We start from the raw sequence: 25,355 nt of genomic DNA on the forward strand, positions 1-25,355 counted from the left end.
CACGGCAGCCCTGCAGACTTGCCTGCTCTGTGTAGGCAAAGGAGAGAACTGACACTGGTGTGGGGGGCTGCCAGTGCAGCATGAACCACTAAGTCAGAGTCCATTGGCTGTCCAGGTTTGCAGCCAGTAGCAGAGGAAAACTGTACCCACAGATCATGGTATCCAGCAGACTCTCTGCAGCTCTGTGGTGAAAAGCCAGTGCAGACTCCAGACAAGACCTGTCCACAGGCACTCCCCAGCCACAGATGGGCTACTCACATCCTTCATTTCTACTGTCTTTTCTCCTTCGCCCACTAACAAACCAGAGCTTTCAAATCCCTCCCTGCAGTCTCATTAACCAGGCTGCATCTGTGCTCTGGGCTGTGGGGCTGCTGCTCTGCTGTCTGCCTTCTGGAGATGAGTTCCCAGGGAGAAGGTGGAAGGACAGCCAGCCAGCATGGCCTGTGCTTGCCCACCACCACAGCACTGCTCAGGCAGCAGCCAAAGGCCTGGACCAGTGATGTCTCCTGCAGGGAGATAACACATTGCTTCGTCTCCTCCCCCTGTCCTGTTCCACAGTCTTCTTAATGCCAAGTTTTCTGGAGGTGCAGAAAAAAGACTGAAGGGTCTAAGCTAGGGTTGAAGGGTCTAAGCTAGGGTTAGTGACATTTCCTTTCAGGACATGCACAGAATAATGTGCTGAGTCCCCTTTCTGCATGGACTCAGTCGGCAGCTGCCCCTGCCTGTGCTCCAGGAGGTGCCAGGAGGGTGAAGGCTGGGTGACACAAGCTGCTTACCACAGTTTCATGAGCAGCCATCCCAAGTGTCCAGCAAGCATCACTGCATAGGTGGCAGAACAAAACACCAGCCTTCCAGGGATGTGGTGCAAGACAGTTAAACCCATGTATTTTCCTCTTTTAGGTTTTATTCAAACTTCTTTTGGGCAGTGCTAAATTTGGAGAAGCTGCCTTATTCCTGTCTGTGTTAGCTGTCTTCAACGTCCTCTTCGTTACCTGTATTCCTGTCATCCTTTATTTTACCAAAGTGGAGTACTGGAGCTCTTTTGACATCATTCCTTGGGGGAACCTCTGCGGATTTTCAATTCTCTTATTGAGTGAGTAGATGGGGGGGCTCTCACACTGCTCGGGGTGTTGGAGGGTGCCAGAAACTGGCCACTGGAGGAAGCTGCAAACCTCTCTCATACTGTAGCTGTTTTCCCTTCTTCTCAAACTAATTGTTAGCTTGAGATATTATGAGAGGGCCCAATCCTAGGGGCAATGTAGACTTTGCTTCTGCTGTTACTACCACACCAAAATACTGTGGCACTCTTTAAAAGGTGCTGTGGGACTAAACTGTAGATCTTGTCCTAACTCCTACTCATGAACTCTGTGTCACAGAGACAGGAGATGCTTGCCCAGGCTGTGGCAGACCAGCCCTGCTAGGAGGGCATTATCTTGGGTTCATCAGCATCCCCACAGCAAGGAGGTTAGGCCAAGCCAGTCAAGGCCAGACTCCGATGCCTCTGCTGCCTGCAGTAATAGCTAATTGCTACTCCTAAAGAGGAGGAAACTTCTGAAAATGTAGTGTTGAACAGTGATGGAAATTTTGATAGGTGGCAGTCCTCTCTTCTGCTGCCACTGCTGTGCCACCAAAGGAGCCCAGCTGGGGACGGATGCCAATCTAAGTTTTAAAGGCTGATGGTTACCAGAAATGTGGTGTTGTTCATTGTTAAACTAGATGTGTTGACTTCCTGCCACAGTTGGTCCCTAATGGATGATGGAATCACATCTCCTAAAACATTAATTTCTACTGGCAATAGTTCTTCTCTATCCCTGTCTTTAGTCCCAGCTCCTTTTATCCTGAACAGTCACAATGCCTGATTCCAGAAGTACCTCCAGGTTACTTATCAGTGGACTCCGTGGAAGGTGTCTGTAAGGAAGTGGTGCAGAACTGGACAAGTGATCACTGGCATGTGCAATATATGGGTACTAGTGGTTGGAGCCCCAGCTCCCAAGAAGCTCAGTATTGGAAAGGCTCTCCTGACTCTGCTAAATCTAAATCACCTTAAAATAAGGGTGAATTTGATCCAAAGCAATTATTAATTTGTCACAAAACACTCCACAAACAGCATATGGTATTACAATGGAGTGATATTATAATCATTCTGTAGTAATGATATTATTATTTCATTGTATGAAATTATATTTAGCAAGTTCCTGCCTGGAAGAGGGTTAGACTTACAACATCTTCCACCTGCAACTGGAGGCAGCTTTTCCACAAAAAGGCACCCAGACAGAAGCTGCTGTTCAGCTGAAATCTCCCAGATGAGGAGTGTTTAGTCTTTCAGCAGGGCCAAGTGAATCACTGGATCAATATAAAGAGTAGGAGTTACTGCACATGACACTGAGAGACTGGCTGTACGCAAAACCCACCCTGATCCTGCCACTGGATTCCAGAGGGATAGAGAATTCCCCAGAAACAGCAATGTCTCAGGCAGGTGGACATGCAGCAGACAGATCTTTGTCCTCTAGCATCTTCAGGAAAATCAACAGAAGCTGACATCCCTTTATTTGAACAACAAATAGAGTAATAAAGCATAAGTGTTTCAAGTGACATTCCTTCTGCCTAATTTCACTGTACTAAAAGACATTTTTCTTTCCTTCATCAGCATTCAATATTCTACTAAATTTTGGGATTGCTATTACCTACCCCACCTTGATTTCTCTTGGAATTGTACTGAGTGTTCCAGTGAATGCAGGTAAGATTTTCTGTCTTTTCCATCTTAATGAATACATTAAATCTGTGGCCTTTCAAATACACAGCAGGGGTAAAAGAAAACAGATTTATTAAACATGTTTTGCATCTTCTCTCAAAGGCTTACAGAGATGACACTGATTAAAAATTTATTCTTTATATGTTAAATATGTATCGTGTAATATTACATGGATATTCATAATCCCTAGAATTGGTTTTTAAATTACTGTCCGAAGAAGCCGGCATACTGAAAAACAAAGTAGATTTGAAGACATTCATCTCTGGGCTGGAATGAAAACCCATGGATAAAGCAGAAATCAATTCTTAATGATTTTTTCAAGGCAGGCTTAACACTAAATTAAAACAAATCAAATTGCTTATATTTTAGAGCAGATATGTACTAGTAACTCTGCTTGCCTTTGTAAATAACATTGCAGGTGTTTATCAAGAGCACTGGACAATTCAGTTTTGGGCATGTCCTGGTACATTTCTCTGATAGTTTTCTGAAATTTAGTGAAAGCCAAGAGACTGCAGAATCTGAGAGGGCTGGGCATGGGAGTGCAGACACAACCCCAATATAAAGCAGCTCCTAAAACCCAGCACATTCAGCTGGTGCCACGGTGCAGGTGGCAGCTCCCAGCTTCGTGCTGATTAAGTGCACACAGAGCCGGGCACTGCTCTGGCAGATTTGGCTGCCAAAAGGTGTGATCCCCCCAGTGTGCACACAGCTCAGCCCAGGAAGTGTTTCTTACTCTGCAGGGCACTCAGGGTGGCAAGAAAAATTTACAATCAGGAGCTGCTGTGCAGGGAAGGGAAATGCCCCTTTCTCTGTGTCCCAGGACCTCAGCAGGAGTTCCTGTACTATTGGTGGCAGGGCATACCCTGCTGTGTGGTCAACCAGCAGGAGATAGTGCCCCTGTCATCACTGCCTCCATGGCCAGGTACTCCTGCCACAGCCAGCCCTCAGAGCCAGGGAGGTGAGGGGAGGGAAGGGGATACTGTCCTAATGCCTTTTACTATATAATAACACCCACTCAATGTCCCACACAGTTGTTGATCACTACACGAGTGAAATTGTCTTCAATAGTGTCCGAGTAATCGCCATCGTCATTATTGGCCTGGGCTTTCTCCTGTTGCTCTTGCCAGAGGAGTGGGATGTCTGGGTAATAAAGCTCCTCACACGTCTCAAAGTCCGGAAGAAGGAAGAAATTCCCGAAGGGAATGGAGACATTGCTTCAGGACTGCCTAATAAAAGCCGGAGAACTCGCCCTTCCATGTCATCCTTTGCTCATTAAATGCTCTTTTTACCAAAACTTTGTGGTTAACGTTATATATGATGATGCAAAGGTCTTTTCTTGGGAAGAAGCACACCTGTCCAACATGGTGTACATACCTGTACAGTTTTGATATGATCACCATCTAAAGTATCGAGTCTTGGCATGTCCAGTTTGCTTGTACTTTTTTCACATCTGACCTTTCACTTAAGTAGTACACTGAAAAAAACTGCAAACCAAGAACCTCTCTTCTCTTTTTAAATGAATGTAATATATAGTCAAAATATATTTGCATAGGTTATTTTAAAGAATGACTTTCATGAAAAGCAGGGCAGATATTTTGAACATTAGGTACTGAATGATGCATTGCACACTGTGATTTAAAAGAAACAAATGCTATGCTACATCACGTTTATTTTTGACCAGAGCTGTACTTTGAAAGTTTTCAAGGAGCAAAAAAAGGGAATCTTTTCGGGGACGGGAAGATGGGGGGGAAGAGTGGAAGGAAGATTTAGAAATCACTCTATGTAGATGAGCGCATGTTGCGCTGCAAACAGGGAAAATTCAAGCGCAAAAAACTGCTTGCACTAAAGCACTAGAGAGAAAGCAGTCTAGAGCCCAAATCTCCTTATTCTGCATATGACTGTAGTCCACGCTGAAAATCATGCAAGAGAAATCCAGTGCCTTCTACAGAACTCTTGTCTTCATCCACACAGAACCAGGTCCTGCTGTGAGGCACTTGCAAAGGCAGGGCTCAGGTTTGTGGCCCCAAAGGACCCCAAATTCCCACCGACATCAGGACGTGCCTCCTGTACACTCCGTGGCTTCTGTGGGAACACGGGGCCCAGGGGACTGCAAGTTCGAGCGCAGGAGACCTGGTTCTCTTCTCACTTCACAGGTTTTACCCCTGTGTGGAGCTGCGCTTGATTAATGCCAATGTGAGGAAGGGGGAGTCTTGGTCATGTGTGGGACAATCCAACCGAAAATGATCAAAGGGGCTGGCAGGAGCGTGGTTGCTGATGTACAGTCTGAGAGCATGGACTAAGGGGGTGAATCGCCAGTTGCTTTTACTCCATAATTGTGAGTGTTAAGAGTTAAAAATGTAAGATATTTACATCAAATGTAACACTTTTTATGAAACTTGTAAGCACCAGGATGTTTACTTACGCGATTTTGGTTCGCCATTAAATTTCTATCTGTGATAGATCACATGCTATGTAAAAAGGGGGGGGGGGGGGGAAAGGTTATAGTTTACTATTTTTGAAGTTTACATTGTTGCATACAAAATTAAAAGTGTTCTTTTGAACTGCTGCCATAGCCTAAGGTCCCTGCTGCCACTGAGGTCGTCTTTGTCTCAGGCAGGGGTGGCATCCACTTCAAAACATTTTAGCAAATCAACTTCAGATTCCATTATCTGTTTGGCAAAGCTAAATAATAAAAGATTTTAAACTCAGCCTTGGTCAGTGCTATCTGTTTCCTTCTCATGACTGAACCTTTATTGCAGTTCTGCTGTGGGTAGTATTTGGCCAAAGTGATCAGAAGGGAGAGACACAATCATCAAAGCAGCCAAGGCTGCATCTCAATGCACTGCTAGCCCGTCTGTCCAAGACAGCAAAGCCTGCTCCAGGCTACCTGGACAAATCCATCTAGAGGGATGCTGTTAGGCATCAGTCAGGAAACAAATGTCCAGCAGAAGTAGACCAAAGGAAAAATTGATCTTTGAATGCATCAGTGAGCAGCCATACATGCATATGCTAACAGGTGTTTGGGGGCTGCGTGTGGGACATGAATTTGTACATTAATAATCAGGCCCTAGTCCTGGCTGTATGTTTGTCCCCACCATATTGCTTGATGACCACACACTAAAGACTTGCTAACAGAGATTACACACCTGAATTTTTAAATCTATTTCTTTGGGAAGCAGAGGAGGGTAAAGGCACAAGACAGGAGCACAGGTACAACTCCAGTAACGGCATTGAGGGCCACACATAGAGACTTGACCTCAAAGCTCCCAGATTCATGTTTATTCCATCTTTGGACAAATTTTGTCATCCTTGGAGATGTCATCCTCCCCAAGCTTCCTCTCTGAGCAAGACAGAGAATATACAAACAGTCCTTCCATTTTCCATTGACCCAAAAAGTGGCATCTTCTGTGATCTCCACACTTCATTTTGTTCTGTGTTTGATGCAGTTTGTAGGTATTCAAAAGGCTCCAAATGCCATTTTATAAACTGCAACTAACGTGTGTTTTTAACCAAAATGGAACCAGGTTTTTTAGCATTCAGCATGGATTCAGTGGGGGAACTTATACACCAGAATGGACAGGAGCATTAGTAAAACTGTGATTTACCAGATGCAACTAAGTCATTGCTTCTGTTGGCTCATCCTTCCTGAGAACAGGCTGAACACATGCAAGGGCTGGGATTTCAAACAGCACTTTGAGAACCATCCCTCTCCTGAGTGGGAACTGTGCAAACTAGATTTACCCATGTTAAGCAGTTCTGAGCTGGCCATATTAACCAGATGAAATGACCTATATTTCTTCAGGCAACACCTTGCCCTAGGCGTAAGCACCTGACTTGACAGTAAGTCACTGCATAGCAAAACCTTCCAGACACTGAAGTCCAGGATGTGATTAGGAGAACAAGAACTCCCCATGTCCATATAGTACGTGTGCACATCTCTAAGTGTCAAAACATCACAGATCTGAAGCTGAGGAATGAAAAAACTGGAGTTGTTGGCTTTCACCAGAACAACAAGCCAGAGCAAACCCCTCTGAGAAGGCATTAGATGTAACTGGGCCACCCTTCAGGTGAAGGCAAGATTGAACTCCTGATCTCAGACTGTTGAAGGATGCCCAGGACAAATTCAGTGCCTTGGAGAGGAGGGCTGAGCTGTGGCAGACTCTCCTGCTTGCCCGCAGAGGTCGAAGCACTGTGTGCAATCTCTGCAGCAGTCTGTGAGTGAGACCCACTGCTGGCCTGTATGGACCCCACACTGCTCTGCAGGGCCATACCTGCTCTGCAGCACAGAAAAACACAAGCCTGGAATTAGCACTTTTAGCCCACCACTGGCCACCTTGAACCTCCTCCTTAGGCAGAACTACAGGTCCCTCCAGTGTGAGGTTTCTTAATGTGTCTCTTAAGCCGGTCTCCTGCGTTATCATTGTGTGTCTCCTGCCCTCACAGAGAACTGCCAGCCACAAGTGTGCACCCTTGTTCAAGGGCTGACCTTGACTGGCAACCTTCTGCCCCAACTCAGCCCTCAAAGTGTCCAGTAACAATCCAGTGGGCTTGTTATAACAGCAAGTTGAGAAAAAAAATCTCAGAAAAGCAACTAGCATCACCAGACCTCATTGCAGCTGCTGGTTTTCACTGCTGCACAATACAGCAGTGAGAAGGCATGGCAGTTCTCCTCCTCCCTTGTGTGCCTTTGTCCTCGTCCTGTTGTCTCCTGCTGCTACATTTATAATAATTTTTTATTGCAACTCTCCACAGTGACAGTATGAGCCTTTTATCAGCACATGGGTCAGAGATGGGCTTATTTTAAAAAGCTTTTCCTGTTCTTCTGTCTAGAATGGCTGTATTCATATCAGAAGTCTCCAGAAAACAGCCATGAAGGGCAGAAATCCAACCACAGTAATCAGCAGATGAACAAAAGACACTGAAACCAATACGTAGCTTAACTGTTTTGGGAGCTGAGTGTAGACTAGCAGGACCTGTAGATCACCACGTTCTGGGGCTGAACTAATGTTTCCTGTGAGCTCAGGAACAAATCTCTCACCCCCAGCTCTCCAGAGTGCTCTAAACCAAAACTAGTGCAATACTGAACTGGTCAGAGTTACTAAAGATACTGTATCTTCAACTTACAGAGAAGGCAACATGACCAGGCTGACACCATTTCTAGTCAAAGACCTGTCTGCTACGGTGTCTGCAGGCCCAAAAGCAAACTGAGAAGTGAAGGTTTCCCAGTGCAGTGAGTCAACACGAAAGTCTAGATGGACTGGCATAGCCATGGATCACATTCCAAATAAACTCAAAAATGTGCTCAGCTGAAGCACATGGAAACACCCTTCTCTTCACTGAAAAGGAATTAGATTCTCCAGCCCTTCAGAAGCCCTAGGAATAGCACCAGCCACCTTGCCTTGGCTGTGTGGACTCAGACACCAGGCTGGGACTGGGCATTTCTTCAAGGAAGGGGGGAGGAAAAGTGGCCAGAAACAATGCAGCTCATGTGAAGCAGAAGCACAGGAGAGCTGATGATGGAATCAGAAATAAATGCCTTCTGCTAAATAGCTTCCAGGGCAAGATGCCCACCTGTCCATTGCAACAACTCCAGTTTGAATAAATGGAGTCTGTGCACATGCTGTAAAGTCATAAACTACAGCTAGTTTGGCTCCATGGACCCTGCTGGTACTGCAGAAAGGATGGAGCCTTCAAGGCCTCCAAACCTGAGCTATTCCTTGGTAAAGGCCAAGGCTGAGAAGCTTCTTTCACAGCCCAGTCCTCATGCAAGATCTCTCTGCAGAAACTGCCTGAAGAAATGGATTTTGATGAATGAGTTTAATTACCCCATCATTATTAACAGAGAAGCAAATAGATTGTCTTCTTCAGCGGGCATGTTCCAGGGCATTTCCATAATAATCTGAACCTTATGGAGAAGTCCTGAACATTAAAAAGAGAAGTAAGAAAAAAAAAAAGCAGAAAGATTTTATGATCTGTAGCTTAAAAGCCTTCTGAGGGGAAATCAAATTCCTAAGGACAGCTTAGGGAATCAAATTCCTAAGGACAGTAGCTCAAACTAATGCTTCTGAAAATAATAAACCTGATATTTTTCTTTTCTACCTGAAACTCTGTTAGGTAGAAAAGATCTTCATATATGCACAAGATCATTTTAAAGAAGGTGGCAATTAGTATTTCTCTGTGCATTCTACAGAGATTCTAGGGTGCCAGCAGCTTCTCAGAAGTGAAGAGTGGAACTTCTAAGCAGAGTTACAATTCTGGAAAAGGCTTAAACAAGAGAGGTTGTGGAGCTCACATTAGCGGTGTACTTAGGAACCTGTTATATGCAACTTTTCTACAATGATCTAGAGACAGTTCTTTAATCCTACTGCTGAAGTAGATGATCCCTTCAGAAGAGAAATCAAATTTTCCAGCTCTTCATCCCCAGGTTTCCCTCCTCTTCTAGATTCAGTCCACCATCTCAAGACAGCCATCAGTGCAGATTGGGAACAACAGCAACCAAAGAGGTGTTTTGCTATTTGGCTACCAGAGAGTGACAGATCCCCTCTCAGTGCTCATCTCCTGAATCAGTAAAAAAGTATTATCAGTAAAGAGCTTTTTTGACCAATCATTTAACCAATCAATGACCAAGAAGACTGGCCTCAGCACGGCTCCTTTAGTAATCTCTGTCCTTTTGAACAGCAATATTTTTTTCCTGCTATTTCCTGGCTCACTACCCAGTTATTAAGCCACAAGAAAACATCCTTTTATCAACAGTTGCTTCATTTCTTTGGTAAGAAGCATCATTTAAAATCCTTCAAAAATCTAAGTGCAGTGTTTCCTATTCTCTCAAAAAAAAGAGAGCCAACACACAAGTCTGCAGAAAGTCATCCATCCTTCAGAGTCCTTTCAACATGAAAGGACGAGACAACTGAGAGACTGTGATTTCAGCAGCATTTTGCCTTTCCTTAAGGGAGGGCTTTCTTGCCTAACTTCCACAGAACATTTACACCAAAACTCCAGCTTCTGCACATACCCACGACTGACCCAGACACTTAGAAGATTATTGAATTAAGACCTGGATTCCTGTGAGTTCCAAGCAGCAGGATTTGTAAATACTTCAAAAATGTGAACTTGTCTTTCCTGGCTATGAGTAGGTATTATGGGCAGTGAACATAGCTTTGCAGTCTCCCAGCAATAGGTCTCACTGCCTCTTTGGCTTCTGAAGCTGCCAAGTTTTTAATGACTGCAGCCTAGTAGACAGAATAAGCTGCATAATGGTCTCCTGGTGATTTTTGGTCAGCTATACATTTTAAATGCCTTCCTGACTTGTACACAAAGCATCGCTCTTCCATTGTGTGATTTTGGATTTGGTCAAAGGCATGTCACTTGCTAACTTGGTTGCTAAGAAAATTGATACTGATCTTGAGAACAAACACCATGTTTGAGAATGATGTTGCCTTTGTGCATGTGTAAGCAATCCCATCTGGTATGGTACACCTACGTTTCAGACATTGTTTATAGTGCACATAAGGTAACTGGTGCAGCTGATGGGTTATTAAACACAATACTTGAATGCAAGAATGCAGACAGGTATTTCATAAAGAATTTTAGGATATGCTTCAGTCTTAGAGAGAGCTAGGAACCACTTCTTTTCTTTAGTACATAACACGTCACAGAAATTTGAAGACATCCAGTTAAAAGATGAGTTTTCCTCTTCTAGTTACATAGCTTTGAAAACTGAAGTCTCCTTGTAGAACAGGCAGATTTCCAGCTTCCCATCTAGCTTTCTTGCAAAAAGCTGAGCATCAACATTGCTGCAAAGCAAACTTGTCTCATCCTTGGTAGGCTTGGAGAATTGCTAAGCAGGAGCCAATAGAAGAGTGAGAATTAGTCAGTCTTCCCACCATCGCCTGCTTTTCCCAAAATACTCCTCTTTCTGTTTTCTTCCTTTCTAACAACTGAACAAAAACAGAATTCTGGCATTAAAAACAAGTGCCTACAATTAATGCAAATTACTTCATCACCCTAAAAAAACCCTAAACCTCCAGTTTTTGGGCTTTTTCTTCATCATAATCACCAGTCCTCAAGGTACCTACTGATTTTCAGACCACACTCCATAGAGTACTCCACTGATGTCCATGAGAGGTCACAAATATAAGACAAACCTTTGCTCAACAGGCTTCAAATCACCAAACACAGGTCTGGAGAAGGTGAAAAATCACCATTCTGTCTATTCTTTCTCCTCTGTCTCCACACCAGCCTGCACAGATGGCTCATCTTACCCAGCCAAATCCCCTCCAGCACTACCTGATGCAGGCACCCAGCCCTCTGGTACACACAGAGCTGCACACAGAGCTGGGGCAGTCTCTCGACCTCTGTCCCTCCCCTGGTGTCCCAAGCCCTGGTGTGCTGCATCCTCTATGTTCACGTCACACTGGCACTCCCTAGCACAGGGATACTCATCGCAACAGCCAGCAGAGAGCCCTCTGAAGAAATCAAGGCAAGAACCCCAACACACAGTTAAACAAACAAACAAACCAACCCACGATAACTCACCTTGTTAGGGATTTGGAGAACTGATCTGCTAAGACCACCAAACAAAAGCTACAGTTTTCTTTCTCCTCATACACTCCTCCTTCTTTATTCATACATAAATCTAAATTTTTGCTAACTAATCTGAAGTTTAGGCATGCTATTGTTAAAGAGAAATTCAGAGAAGTAAAACACAGAGTGAAGTCTTTATGAAATAATGAAGAGGAGTGCTTTGCACAAGGCAATAGAAAGTACAGTATGCACTTCTTAAATGTTTCCAATCTAAGATTACTGTGTGCAGTTCATGAGGCTTCTTTGCTTAATTTACTCCTTTTTAATAATAAAACCAGGTACAATTATCATTGTAATGATTTTGCTTTTTTAAAATTATTTTCTTTCACCAAGCATAGCAAGGAACACTGTATGGCCAAAGGAGTCAGAGTTACATCCTTAATGGAATTTAAGAAGGAAGGTGGGAAGGAGGGAAAGAATCCTAATATATGGTTCTCTTGAACTACCTTTTTTTTTTAATTTTATAAAAAAAAAATTCTTGGTATTCCACAACAGAAGAAAATGTCACAGGCTACCTCAGGTAAGATTTTGTTATTATTTCTAGCAAAATAAATAGTTAGACACAGGGCTATATTGCTTAAAGAACTCATTTTTAAATTCAGTTCCCTGAAAATCTATCATGGATAAGGATTGTATTTCAGAATATTTCAATGAAAGAAAAACAAATTAACTGAGCTCCTGGTATAAGCACAGTGCTACAGTACATCAAGGATTGCTTCTATTATTGGTTGTAGGGACACCTATGACATACTAATTGCTTCCAAAGTGAAAGGAGAAATCATTATAGTTACACATCAAGAATCTGCTGGGCAAATTTCAATTAAAGATGGGGTTAGTAAGGCTGTAGGTGAGGAGTGATCTGTTAGGCATTACTGGAAGGCAAAGCACACACAATACTCTATCCCAACTAGCAAGAACAGGCACAAAAGAGCTTGAGAGCTGAACCAGGCATCAACTGTATAAACACCACATGATTCACTTTAACACACTGCTGGCAAGAGTTTCAGTGGGAAACTGGTATCTATTTCTTTAACATCTGTCTCACTAACTGCTAAATGAAAATGTAATTCAAAGGCTTCAACTGTGGCAACCAGCACAACTTACAAATTTGGAATTTTTTCTCCCATCATTCTAGAACATTAGCCTCTGCCTATTATTATAAATATCCCATTCATTACTCCCTGGGCACATTTGCCAAAACAAAAGACTAAAAATAAACACTTAGAATTGGCTAACTAACAACAAAAAACCTCCACCCCCTTATGACAGCAGTTTAACCAAATGGAAATACTGACATTAAAAATTTATAATCTAAATCTGTGTATTTTTTTATTCATGCACTTTATAAAACCATATCACTAAATTTCCTTAATATCCATTACACAGAGTTATTTACAATTGTCTCCAGTGAGTACTTTTCGGGCTACAGGTCATTAAAGAATAAACTATTTATCACAAATATCCCAGATGTGCTATTTGGGCTTTGTTATTAATTATATATAATCACATTATCCCCTCTGTTTCATAAATGCAGTAACTAAACAACTTTACACGCAACATAAATTTTGAAATCTAAAACACAACTGGCATTTCCTATTATTATGTTCCATTATCACATGTTCTGGTCTCGAGACTTAACATTAATTTTCTTTTCAATATTCATGCTTGTAAAACCTTGCTTTGCAAAAGACTGAGTGCAAAAGGGTCCTAAGTAAGCTGTAATACAAATTTATTACTACATGAATTCTTTGCAACATAAAAACATAACTGAAATTTCATTTTTGCAGTAACTTCAACTCACCTTAAACCCCTTGTTCTGTTATTAGAAACTAAATTACTGCATTTCTATTTCTTACCTATCATAGTGTAGCAGGTTAAACAAATAGGCAGGGCAGACAAGATGGGCAAGTGTTGGATACCATACATTGTACAGCAGCAGTCACATTCACATGGCTCCGAAAGAGTGTCCCTTCCAAAGGGATGGCTGGGCATTTCAACAAAATCCCCTCCAGATCCAGCTGGTTTACCTGGGGGCTCTGCTGAAAAAGTGCAGATCTTTGGCCCTCTCCTAAAATAGCTTTCATGTACCAAGATGAGTGAGCTACCTGCAAGGAGAACCAGGAAAGGATGCTCAGCACCACCAGCCAGAACCAAGGTAGCTCGAGGTAGGTCGACAGCTCCACCCACCCCCAAACTGGCTGCCGGGCGATCTCACACACCACACAGAGCATCCGCTACCAGCAAACTCAAGGGAAAGCTGCCGGACCTTCTGGGAGCTGCCAGGACAAACACCCGGTAAAGCTGCTGGGCAGTCTGGGAGCTGCCAAGGGCTCAGCAGCTGCCAGTCAGGCTCTTCCCAGCTGCCAATATGTCACCCTTCCCAAAAATGCAGTGTGTTACCATGGGAACATGCGCCATAGCTTTCAAAACTGCAAAACTGGTCCACATTTCCAGGTGGAATTGATGCATAAAAGGAGACCGCCAATTCTTTGGCCTATAGGGGCTGCCACAAGGAAATGCCACGGAGTCCCAAATGAAATAATGAAACAGAGTGCGCTTCTGGATGCTCTCTACCGGTGCTGCAGGCTTCAGTCACCACCTGGCTGCCTTCAGGCTTCTCTTGCTCTTTTACCGCCTTGACTATGAGTATGCTTTTCTTTCACTGCGGTAATCAGCTTGACTCAGTGACAGAGTCAGTTCCAAAAAACCTTCCCAGAGTGGTTTGCTCATGCTGAATGAAATCAATGGACTACCTCTCAGGAGGGACCATGCTTCAAGGAAAACTGTCAAACATGCACTATATGTATATGTTATCTTTATCAGCCGTCCACCCAGTCATTACCTTACTGTTATGCAATTTAAAGTGTGGCAAATTTACAGTGCTGTAAGTGCTATCAGATTTTTTTTTTTCCCCTAATTCATTACATTAGCAAAGCCTGAAGTAGCTCAGACCACGTGCCATTGCTCAGCACTACTGTTTACTTGAGTTTACTCTTACGGCTTTATAAACACCACATGGAAACTGGTCCTGGCCCCAAATATTTTACACAATGATTTTATCCAACTGTCTTTCAAAGGAAAGCAGAGACGCTTTGTTTCTTTGAACAGATAATCCACTAAGGCACTGCACGGAACTCACGAGAACAGTTGTTTATTGTGTGCTAGAGAACAGAGGATGACACCGGAAAGAAATCACGTACAGAAAAGCACATCAGGCAACTAATATTTCCAAATATCTATTGCGACCGAGAGGCCAGAGCAGCCCTGGCGGGCCCAGGATGAGGGAAACCCTGCGGACAGGACGATGCGGGAGCCGCACCAAGTCCGCGCCGACACGGCGGGGCGGGCCAGGGCCAGGCGGCGGGGCGGGACACGCGTCCTGCCCGCCAATCGCAACGGGGCCCGGCCGCGCCCCGGGAAAGCGCCGGGATCGCTTCCGGAGCGCGACCTTGGCGGGCGGGTGAGTGAGTGCGGGGCCGTGCGGGGCCGTGCGGGGCCCTGCGCCCGGCGGCGGCACCGCCTTCCCCCGGAGCCTCGGGACCGCGGGCAGGGCGGCGCGGGGCCCCGATGGCAGCGGGGCGGGAGCGCTCGGACAGCGGCCGTGTGTTGTGTTCAGGGCCGCAGCCGGGATGGCGGCGCCGACGATGGAGGAGAGGAAGGCGTGCTGGGGGGCCCGGGACGAGTTCTGGCAGTGCCTGGACAGCCACGGGGATGACGCCGCCAAGTGCGAGAAGCTGCGCCGGGCCTTCGAGTCGCGCTGCCCGCAGCAGTGGGTGAGCACCGTGCGCGCATCCCTGTCAGCGGCGGCGGGATACAGCTCTGGCTGGGATGGCAGCTCCAGCTTCCTGCAGTGCAGAGCCCGGGCAGCCCGAAGCTTTCCGTAGAGAACCCTGCACCCGTGCCAGGCGTAGCTTCTGGCTGGACAGGAAAGGACAGAGCCTGAGCACACCCCTGCGTAGCCCGGGAACTAAGAAAAGCAGTGTTAAGGGTATAGTGCAAAGGGAAAGGAGAATACGGTCTCGAACTTCCAGATAAACACACAGGCTTATTGTTTAATTAAAGAAAGAAAAAAGTTTTAGAAGATACTTGAAAGCTTGTTGTTAGAAGTACCCAGAAATTCCTGTTACTAAAGAAGCAAGGCCAGTACAGAAGGGAGCTGCCACACAGGTCTTGTGGTTGTACAGCATTTTAGTACTGGCAGCTGATACCTGCTGCATGAAAATACCTTTTTCTTCATGCAGTGTAATTTCACAGTAAGGCACCTGCCTGCATGTAACCCGTTCATGTTGTGTTTTTTAGTTTCCTAAGCACAAGCTGTATTTTTTAATAGGCATTGCCCTGTAGTAAGGGTAGCTGAGGGGCTGTACCATTCCTGTTGCAGCTGGTAGACTGAAGTCAGTTAAAAAGCCCAAGTACCTTCACAGCTGCTGCACTGACTTACACTTTGTGCAGTGCAGTTCTGCTGTTTGTCATCTCTAGGGAGGATGGTCTCACTTGCAGCGCTTTGCACCGTGCACATCAAGGAGTTCAGACAGTGAATTCAGAGGTTACATAGGCTGTGATACCACAGAAAGGCTGCCGGACTTAATCTTTGCATCACAAATAATTTTTGTTTGTAGCAGTGAAGAAAGCAACAGACTGCTTCTACAATGTCTTCATGAAGTAACAGGGTGGTGAACTTAAAGAAACTAAAGTTCACTGGCAAAATGGTAAAAAAACCCCCCAAAACTAAACGCCACTTTTTTGTCTTCAACAGAAGCTCCTAACTAGTGTATTAAAAATCCTCCTTTTCAGTGATCAAAGACTTTTTACACAAAGCCCCTTCCTCTTGCTAGTTTCTTCTAAGGAACATATTTTCTCTTTTTAAACAGGTTAAACACTTTGACAAAAGAAGAGACTTTTTAAAATATAAAAAAAAGCTTGAAACAGAAGGGTATCATCCTCCAGAAGCTGCTGGAAAGTCATAGGAAGTCTGCTTTCAAAATAAATCAAATGAAAGTAACTATAAAAGGAAGAAGCCAGATAAAGCAACAGAAGCTGCTTGAGTGCAAGAACTGATAGTGTGTCTGTCTCCCTGAAATGCGGACCGCTCTTCTTGTTGCCAGGCCTCACGTGTCTGCTGAAAAAAAAAAGGTTGTGGACAGCTTTTTGATGAGTTCAAGTCAAAGAAATACGGTGCAGGGTTATTCACACATTTAAGGGTTTGAATGTATAATGGAAAAAATTGTTTCACAGGAATAAATGACTATTTAATACTGCAATGTACATATTCTAAAGAGAAAATGAAATTGTTTTTCAGTAAGTGAACTAGCTTTTTCCTAAAATAAAAAAGTCCATTCCAACTTGCCTTTCTTGTTGAAAGCAGTGGGTTGTATAATATAATTTGTATTTGTCATTTACCAAGTATTTCAAAGTATTTTAAAATACAGTTTAAGTCAGACATTAATTTATGTAACAGTGGGCACTAGAAGACCTAAAGCATTCCGTGCATATATGTAATTTATGTTTCGAGTATGCTCATTTTTTTATAAGCAACAGGAATTTTTACATTGGTGATAGGTTTTCAATCAGCATCTCTGCTAGAAGTATGTCCAGTTATTTCTCACAATTCTCACATTATGGCCTTTTGTAGAATTGGATTACCTTAGTGATGGAGCTTTATTGAAAGGTACAGACTATTTACAGCAGACTAATAAATGTGACTGTAGAAGGCATTTAAACAAGAAGCAGCATTAAATGTAATTATGTAAGTGACATTCCCTTCCAAAAATTATATAATTAGTGTATCTACGGGCTAGAATAATTTAATACTATGGCTAAAGGCAGGACTTCAATTTCAAGCACAGTCACCACAACTGAAGTAACTGCAGTAAAAATCCTGTGTTTTGACTTTGGGATTGTTCACAGTACTGTGCTGATGTTCAAATAGCAGAAAAACACATGCACGCCACATGCAATATAAATAGTATTTATTTCCAATGCAACAATTGAAGGAGGTAAAGTATTAAGGCATTTAAAAGTCACTCAGAACACTACAGAGAACAGAACATGCAAAAGTTAAGAATCCTCGTTCACCCTGAGTTTGTATCTCATCTATTCAGGATTTCACGCTGTAGCACCTAGGAAGCCATCAGCTGTACAGTAAGGCACGAGACTCTGGGCAGTTATTGTTGTTTTTGCTTGATCACTTGTTGCCTTGTGTACTCCCAGATCAGCAGAGCTCCGCTCACGTGAACATTGAGTGACCGAATGATGCCCTGCTGAGGAATTTCCACACAGACATCCAGGTGGTGAATCAGGTTGGCTGGGATTCCTTCATGTTCATTTCTAGTAAAGAAACAGTAACTTGTATCTGAGAGAGGACATGTGTGTTCCAGCAGGCAAAAAAATACAAATGGCACAACAGCATCCAAACATCTTTTGACAAATGGTGCAAAACAGGGTAACTGATGACAAGAAATGAATTTTTTAAAAACAGTAATACATTACAAAGAAAACATGGGGAGAGCTGATTTAAGTTTTGGTGTTAAAAAACTCCTGGAAGACTCGAATTTTCAGCTCACTGGTCCAGCAACAGCTGAGAACTCAGCATAAAGACTCTCTGCTTTTGTTTTTAAACTCCATATATAGCAAAATGACCATATATAGCAAAATACCAAATGGTATGAGCTGCTGGCACAACAGGAAAGCTCAACTGCCCACTTTACATTCAGGTCTCAGCATGAAGGAATGTCAAAATTAAGCACACCAGAGGATACCAAAGTTTACTGGCAGTTAAAACTATTGTTTGTAATTAAAGAGAACAAAGTGATTATGAGCACTCAATTTTGAAGACAAGCTACATATAAAGAAGTTGGAAAAAAACTTTGTTCTAAGAGGATAGCCAGGCCCTCCCTCCTGGTTTCACTCAGTGGCCCTGCAATTCCAGAAGCTTTCTGGTTAGTATGTGCTTTACTGTAGATTTAAGTAGCCTCCCCTTTGTATCACATTTGAGGCTTGTCTGATTATAGAAACTAATTACTGCTCTTCTATGACACTGTCCCATGCTCTGCTTGTACTGCAAAAAAATTGCTACTTCATCTTGTGCCTCATCTTAACTTTTAAATCATCTCCCAGCTATGCAGACTCAGTCTGCTCCAGCCCCCCTCACCAAGTTCAGCAGGGCAAACGCAGCCTCCTCCTCGCTGAGCTCACCCCAGCCCACACATACAGGGCCCCATGTAACCAAACTGAACAGATGATATCTCTAGCACTCCCAGAAAAATACAACCCATGCTGTTGCTACCTTCACCCATTGTTAAAAGGAGTTACAGTGTAGGGATAGGTTATTATGGATATGAAGGGTCATTCAGTAGATACCAATACCTCCTGGTCCTTAGCACACAAAGACAAGCTCTACTCTTTCCATAGTCATTTCCCATTCTAAGATCACCTTTACCAGTGTCACTTGGTTTTGATATGACCAAACTGACTAGAGAAAGGGATGGACTCAAGAGGCAGATTTACAAAACTGTGTGTGCTCTTACCCCAGCAATAATAGTGATTTCTCTGGGAAGCAATATTCTGTAAGATCAAAACTTTTAGCTGTCTGCTCCACACCAATAATAGTGTAGCCTTCTGTTTTCTTCTGCTGTAAATAATCAACAAGCTGAGATGGTTTCACCTGTCCATTAAAAATAGAGAGAAATAGAGAAACACTTAAGTATCACTTTTTGTAAACTTCTGAAGTTACTCTAAAAAAAAACCAATTTACTTGGACACTTTTTAAGAGTAATGACTTTTATCCCCAAAGACTCTGTCCATGTACATAGCTTAACATTTTAAAAGCTCTTCAGCAGTAGTACAAGAGGTTAGGTAATGTCACAAAATACCCCCAACAATACAATGAAGAAAGGCTTTTCCAGGCTTTTTATAGCTACAAGCCTTACATCGGAATGTGAAAGAATCATTCTTGCATAGGGACAAGGTGCATAGTTGTTATTTAACCTGAAATTCCTTCCCAATACCACAGAACAAGCAGTACTGAAACTGCACTGCCACTTGTGATAGCTCGAAGTGAAGAAATTCTTAGTTCTCCGCATCCTACTCTCTAAACTGCTAATTTGTATTAAAATGCCGATTTCTTCATGCAACAGCAGCTCTACCATCAGTACACTTCTGCACAGAGATTAGGCATGACAACTTATGTCCATCAGCATTGTTTTAGGCAAAACACACTACAGCTATCTTGTTCTGACAATAGGCTGAAAATGAACACAATGGGGTTTGCACAGAATGAAAAATTTGCACTGGATGTTTCAGATGACTTAAAGCTGATCTTGAAAAAGTGATTTGTTATAAAATATCACAGAAATATTTTCTACCAAACACCACACATGCAGGTTGATACCCTCATTTTTGTAAGTGATAATAGGTTCAAAAAGCTTGGCAAAAGTAAAATTCAGGCAAACTCGAAGATTATCCCTATGAAAGTTACCAAAAGCAGTGGACCAAGCAAGAAAAATGAAGTGTTGTCCAACTTTTATAAACATCAAATTCAAACTCACTGCTAATAAGACGTAACAATGACAGTTCACATAAGCAGTTTATCACAGCAGTAAGAAATTGCAAGTATTTTCTAAATTCTTTTTTGTAAGGTTGACCCAAAACATACAAGATTGTCAGAGGTAACAGCAGGAGCTTCCATGAAACAAAATGGTATTTTTTTTCAATATAAAAAATGTAAGAAACTGAACTATGCATGTGACAAACTGAAGATGCTGAGTACACTTTTTAGCTATCAAAATGTTTCCGTTCACCTCAACAAGGGGGAGCCACTGCTCTGCAGAAACACTCAGATGCTGAAACTGCTTATCCTGTATATAATGAAGACTGCCAACAACTAGTGCAGATGCCCCAAATATTTCACTTGTACGACATAAACCTACAAAAACAAGAAATAAAGTGATTTTTGTGTAGAAAATAAACACCAAGGCAGAACACAAAGTGAAAATTACAAAGAATGTGAAAGAGAAATTGCTACTTTAGTTATCTATTTTTAATTAGTTTCAGGTCTTCCAAGCCACACCTTGTTCCATATAAATTACAGGAAAAAAATGTTCTGTAACTCAGCAGAAAGATAGAAATTAGAATAGCACTGTGTCTGACAACATGCTTTTACAATACTAATTACACCAAGTAAGGGGTTAAGTGTCGAAGCCTTAGCAAGGATGGGTGATTAGACACATCCACACACAAGCTTAAGCTTTAAATCCAGTACCTGTTAAATAAAAGGCTCGAGAGGATGACACATAACAGCATTACAGTGCAGACAGCACCAGCCTGTGGGCTTCTCATTACTCACTGCAGCTATTTAAACTGCTAACAACATCGAATACCATGCCAATAAAGGATTTGCAGAATTTATTATGTCACAGCTGACACATTGTGAAGACAATCTTAATCAGGAAATGGGGCTCTGCTGTCCAACAGACATGAGAATCTAGCTGGTTTACAAGATTTGGTTTCATCATTACAGAAAAAAAAAGAAAAAGCAAATAATTTCCTCTAACTGCATACGCAGTTGAAAAATTCAACTGTAGCAAATATAAAATCAGCAAGAAACTGAGCACGATTTACAGCCAAATTCTACTTAATTAATGCATTCCATGTGAAAGTACTTCTTTTTTTTCCTTAAAATGTAACTGTAGAAGGCCTCTTTCTCTGAAGTAGGTAGTATTTTCTTTGGCTTCCAGTTTTTTTCAGGATAATGATCTATTCTTTGGAGCTGTACTTAAGTAAGATTCTAATTATCACCATAAAATGAAATTAACTTCCATTATCTAAGTGTGCACCAAGGTGTAAAATAAAAGATTGAAAATGTGCAATCAACCTTACCTCCTAAATTGGTAGGTTTATCAATAAGTGAAGCCACCACAATCAATCTGCTGTTTGATTTGCCAAGTTTAGCAGCACGATCCTGAAATGCCATTTCCAAGTCTAAACTAGGAGTACTGTTCTTCCAGGGTATAATCTTTTTCTGAACATCAGTCCACTCTGTCTGGCTGTCTGCTTCAGCCGAATGTGAACCTATAACAACAAACTGTATTATTCATATGGGTATGCAAGGGGGAGTGAAACTAGTGCTTCAATAAAGAAGATAATCCAAATGGTAATACTGGAGATACCATTCGTCATCCATTTTATGGTGCATGTTCTACTCACACAGATACAAGTTTACTTCAGCTGAAAACCAGAGGTCAGATTGAACAGATGTACACAGCTACTCCATACAAGTAATTGACAAACATAGACTGGCTGTATTTTACCCATGTCTTGCTGAGACCAGTCACTTGGTTTTAGATCACGAAGTTCCCTTCGGGAATGGTACCCCTGAAATGCCGGTGGCAAAGGAACGTCAGTGAATCTGTCAAATTTAGAGAGGGAGATCCATTCATCTTCAGCGAGTTCCGAAAGGCGGGGAAGAGTATAAAATATCGTCTGCAATGCAGTGCAACACACAGTTATCAGCAGAGCAGCACTAAAGCAAGCAAAACCAGATAATTAATCCCTGGTAGTTTAACTGAACTAGTCTGTTATCTAGCCTCCTATGCTTTTCATACTTGTTTTTCTGGGTACTTGATACAGCTTACCAGTATGTCTCTCAATATTCACAACTTTACTTATAGTGCTATCCAAAACTTCCATAAATCTAGACTCATTCTCTCTGTAATTAAACTTTTCCTGAGGATCTGCACTGATTACGGTTCTGAACTTTTAGAGTATCAAAGAATTAACACTATGCCTCTCAGCACAATAATCTAGTGAAAACCTCGTAAGTGTAACTAACACTGAAGAGTTTTCAAATACTCTTACAAATTTCTAGTAAAGGATGCAGATTGATTTAAAGTCAAAAGGAAAATAGTTGAAAGCATTAAAATCTAGTGGTAAAATCCAACTTAGCACAACCAACACAGCTAGCTAACCATGATTTTTCAAGGAGGAAAAAACATGCATCCCAAGGGAAAGACAGAGTAAGCCAAAGAGTTTAAAACCCAGACTTTTGTTTATCCCAATGCACCCTTCAAGACAAAGGTGAAGATGCACCCTGAATACATTTAAATGCTTCATAAATATTAGTCTTGCTTTGCTGGCTTTTTTTTCCTCCTGTTCAGGACTTTTACTCTCCACTATTTAGCATATTTCAGTTAAAAAAAGATTTCTTTTATCAAAGATGGCACTGTTTCTGCCAAAACATACACCCCATTCACACCCATGCTTATCTTGTATTTTGAGCTTAGTTCTTCTGTCTCTTATATTTATCTGCACCCTTATTTTTTGCCTTCCTTCCTCAATGTTTATTCAGCTGTTAGCTATGTGAGCTATAGCATAAAGGATGGCTGAAAACGGTGCTCTGGAATTGATGTATCTGTATCCCACTCACATCAGACAATCCAGTTAAGCAACCTCAAGTTACTTCTGAGAACAGATGCCTTAAAAGTCCTCATAAACTACCTCAATTAAGTAGATGGTCTTCCATTATTAGAATGAACTTTTCCAGTCACAAATCCAAAACCTGATTAACTCCCACAAATAGGCACATTCATCACACATACCTCTTCTTAGGTTTTTAACACAATATCAAGTAGAAAAACTAAGCTGCAATCTTAGTCTAAAACCCATCACAATCTGGGCAAAGTAATTTTTCGGGGTTTTAAATGAATAATAGTTGATAATTTCATCCCACATTAGAAGATACCAAAAGAGATAAAAATACAGTTGTGAAACTAGACAAATAGTGTGGACTTGCCTCTAGACTATAGTCCTCAAGTGGATGAAATGTTGCAAAGAAGAAGTGATCTTGGATTCGCTGCCAGTTCCTTCTGGCATTCCTGCAAGTGCAGAAAGTTACATAAGAGACATTAGAAAGGTAATGAGCTGGATTTAAAATTGCAATCGTCAAATTGGCATAAAGCAACCTAATTTATTTACTACATATTGTATAGGAAAGAAAGTACTTCAATAATTAAGTATAGGCCCATTTTTAAAAAACCAACAGCATTCAGGAAATGAGTTTTATTTACGCTTCAAGAAAGGCCCATAACACACCTTCAAATTCTATTATCAAAAGGTGTGAGTTTGGCAAGAAGTATCCCATGGAAACTGGATACTAGCCCATGGTTCAGTGCCAGCTTTTAGCTGTTTAAAAAAAAAAATTAAAAAGTCAAGACTCCTCTCGTTACTGCTTTTTTCTGTTTCATGTCTCCCCACACCAACTTCTTTTTAAACAGAGATTAAAAAACCCCACAAAACCCCATAAAAATTATCAAGTGACATTTTAGAAAATGTAACTTGCTGCATATGGCTCAGAAGAACAGTATTAAGCTGTAAAAAATGTTACTAACCCTGTGCCATGCATGTTTTCCACTTGTTGAAGGCTAGATTCAATAACTGGTGTCAGAGCTTCAAATTCCTCCACATGCAGCATTCTGCACATACCCCAAATTTTTTTAAGGGCGACTAACGCATAAAGTCGAACGCTGAAATTATGGTTGAAACACCACTGCAGAACAACTATGAGGGCTTTCTTCAAAGCTGGCTTCTAAAGAAACAAAGACAAAGAAGCTTCTTTTATGTTAAGTTTGAATGCACCATTCAGAAGTTATGAGTGGCCCAAGAAAAAGTTCCTCAAAAGAAAGCCTTTTGGAAAGCAAAAGTCTTTGAACATGATAGTCATTTCCTTCTTTCCATCTCCTTAGGACAAAACCTACAGCCTCACTTGTTTTTTGAAAATGTATTCATTTGCTTTAAAAATCATTATTCTGCCTACGAGGAAACCTCTACTTACTTCTGATTAAAAGAGCAGCAAGAAAAACAAACCCAGGTGCATCCACATGTTTAGTTAAAACTGGATTAGCTATTCTAGAAAATTTCACAGGTAATCAGGCTCTATGTATCCAAAACACCTGCTAATTTAGCTAATTTTCCTAAGTTCAGTATTTTACAGAGGTGACAGGAAGAGTTAGTGTTTTGCATAACAAAGGATACCTTAGTAGGAAGTAAGTATTAAAGAGATCTTTAAACCATTTTGGCAGTCTATTTTCAATTCATATCTCTATATGCACTGAAAGTGAATAAAGAATGAATGCTCTTAGAGAAATGTACCTTCTCTGAGGTATTCTGAAGAATGATGTCAAAGTGGGCCAACACTGATAAAAATGTGCAGATGCTTGTTTTAAGCTTTTCTTCATCCTAAAGTAAAAAAGAATTTAACAAGACATATGCATATTTAAAATATTTTTATACTTTATATATTTTCACACCATGTTCTGCACATGCAATAATATTAACACCATTTAAAATCTACGTGTTTCCACAGCCAAATTTACTAAAATACAAGGTTGATATTATTAGGATTTAATTTTTCGTAACATGCTGCTTGCTTTTTACTGACACTTCAATCAGAATGAAGTATACAGTGGTATAAATGAGCTAAAATTCAACCCAAGTTCACTGTATTCCCCCAGGAATGCAGAGGGTCAGCACCACTCCACAGCCTCTTGCCTGGGGCCCCGCTAACCAGAGCTCAATCCACAGCTCACACTGCAGTTGCACACTGAGCCACCTGCACTACATGTATTCCTCAACACCAGGAGAGCCTCTGAAAACACAATCTGTACTCCTTTTTCATAAATCTACGTGTTTTCTGCTTGCTCTGATGGTTTGAATGGCCCCACTGTGATTTAGTATATTTGGTATCAGCATGAGATCACTTTGATCCAACAGATTATCATCTACTAAGATGACAGCAATTCCAACAGCCTGCGCTTTTGGAAGAACTCTGAAACAGTCAGCTCTCCTCAGTCAACCCTTTCACGACTTTTGGGTATCATCACTCAAACCCTGCTTCAGGTTTAAAATCTCATTACAGAACTCCACTGTGAGAGAAGTCCATATTAAAAGCTCCAAAGTGAATAAGTATTATGCAAGTCATGATCTCACTGACACAGAGGATGTGACAAAAAAGACAAAGGTAGGCTGT

General features: G+C 41.8%; 3 protein-coding genes across 5 annotated transcripts in view; 2 read left to right on the plus strand and 1 right to left on the minus strand.

Annotated features, from left to right (window-relative positions):
- The window catches only part of SLC35F3 (solute carrier family 35 member F3), a 168,229-nt gene extending 162,990 nt beyond the window's left edge, over window positions 1-5,239 (plus strand). For both annotated transcript variants that reach the window (XM_069010287.1, XM_069010288.1), the window contains 3 exons: window positions 901-1,093; window positions 2,648-2,737; window positions 3,784-5,239. In XM_069010287.1, coding sequence (XP_068866388.1) covers window positions 901-1,093; window positions 2,648-2,737; window positions 3,784-4,028 — 528 coding nt within the window. In that variant the 3' untranslated portion in view covers window positions 4,029-5,239. The remainder of the gene's footprint in view (window positions 1-900; window positions 1,094-2,647; window positions 2,738-3,783) is intronic.
- Window positions 5,240-14,724: 9,485 nt separating this feature from the next.
- Window positions 14,725-16,682, plus strand: COA6 (cytochrome c oxidase assembly factor 6). Of its 2 annotated transcripts, XM_069008516.1 has the most exons (3): window positions 14,725-14,795; window positions 14,952-15,108; window positions 16,207-16,682. In XM_069008516.1, exons 2-3 carry the CDS (start codon window positions 14,965-14,967, stop codon window positions 16,300-16,302), a joined length of 240 nt encoding a protein of 79 aa, XP_068864617.1. In that variant the 5' UTR covers window positions 14,725-14,795; window positions 14,952-14,964; the 3' UTR covers window positions 16,303-16,682. The 2 variants fall into 2 exon arrangements, with proteins under 2 accessions (XP_068864617.1, XP_068864616.1); XM_069008515.1 differs by lacking the exon at window positions 14,725-14,795 and having other exon boundaries at window positions 14,802-15,108.
- Window positions 16,683-17,287: 605 nt separating this feature from the next.
- TARBP1 (TAR (HIV-1) RNA binding protein 1) overlaps window positions 17,288-25,355 on the minus strand; it is a 34,054-nt gene continuing 25,986 nt past the window's right edge. Inside the window, exons 23-30 of the mRNA XM_069010289.1 lie at window positions 24,479-24,565; window positions 23,719-23,915; window positions 23,124-23,205; window positions 21,643-21,814; window positions 21,212-21,403; window positions 20,134-20,258; window positions 18,862-18,998; window positions 17,288-17,662 (exon numbers count right to left, since the gene is read on the minus strand). Of these exons, the coding sequence (XP_068866390.1) occupies window positions 17,500-17,662; window positions 18,862-18,998; window positions 20,134-20,258; window positions 21,212-21,403; window positions 21,643-21,814; window positions 23,124-23,205; window positions 23,719-23,915; window positions 24,479-24,565 (1,155 nt within the window). The 3' untranslated portion in view covers window positions 17,288-17,499. The remainder of the gene's footprint in view (window positions 17,663-18,861; window positions 18,999-20,133; window positions 20,259-21,211; window positions 21,404-21,642; window positions 21,815-23,123; window positions 23,206-23,718; window positions 23,916-24,478; window positions 24,566-25,355) is intronic.

This window comes from Aphelocoma coerulescens, chromosome 3 (assembly GCF_041296385.1).
Source record: "Aphelocoma coerulescens isolate FSJ_1873_10779 chromosome 3, UR_Acoe_1.0, whole genome shotgun sequence".
Classification (NCBI taxonomy): domain Eukaryota; kingdom Metazoa; phylum Chordata; class Aves; order Passeriformes; family Corvidae; genus Aphelocoma; species Aphelocoma coerulescens.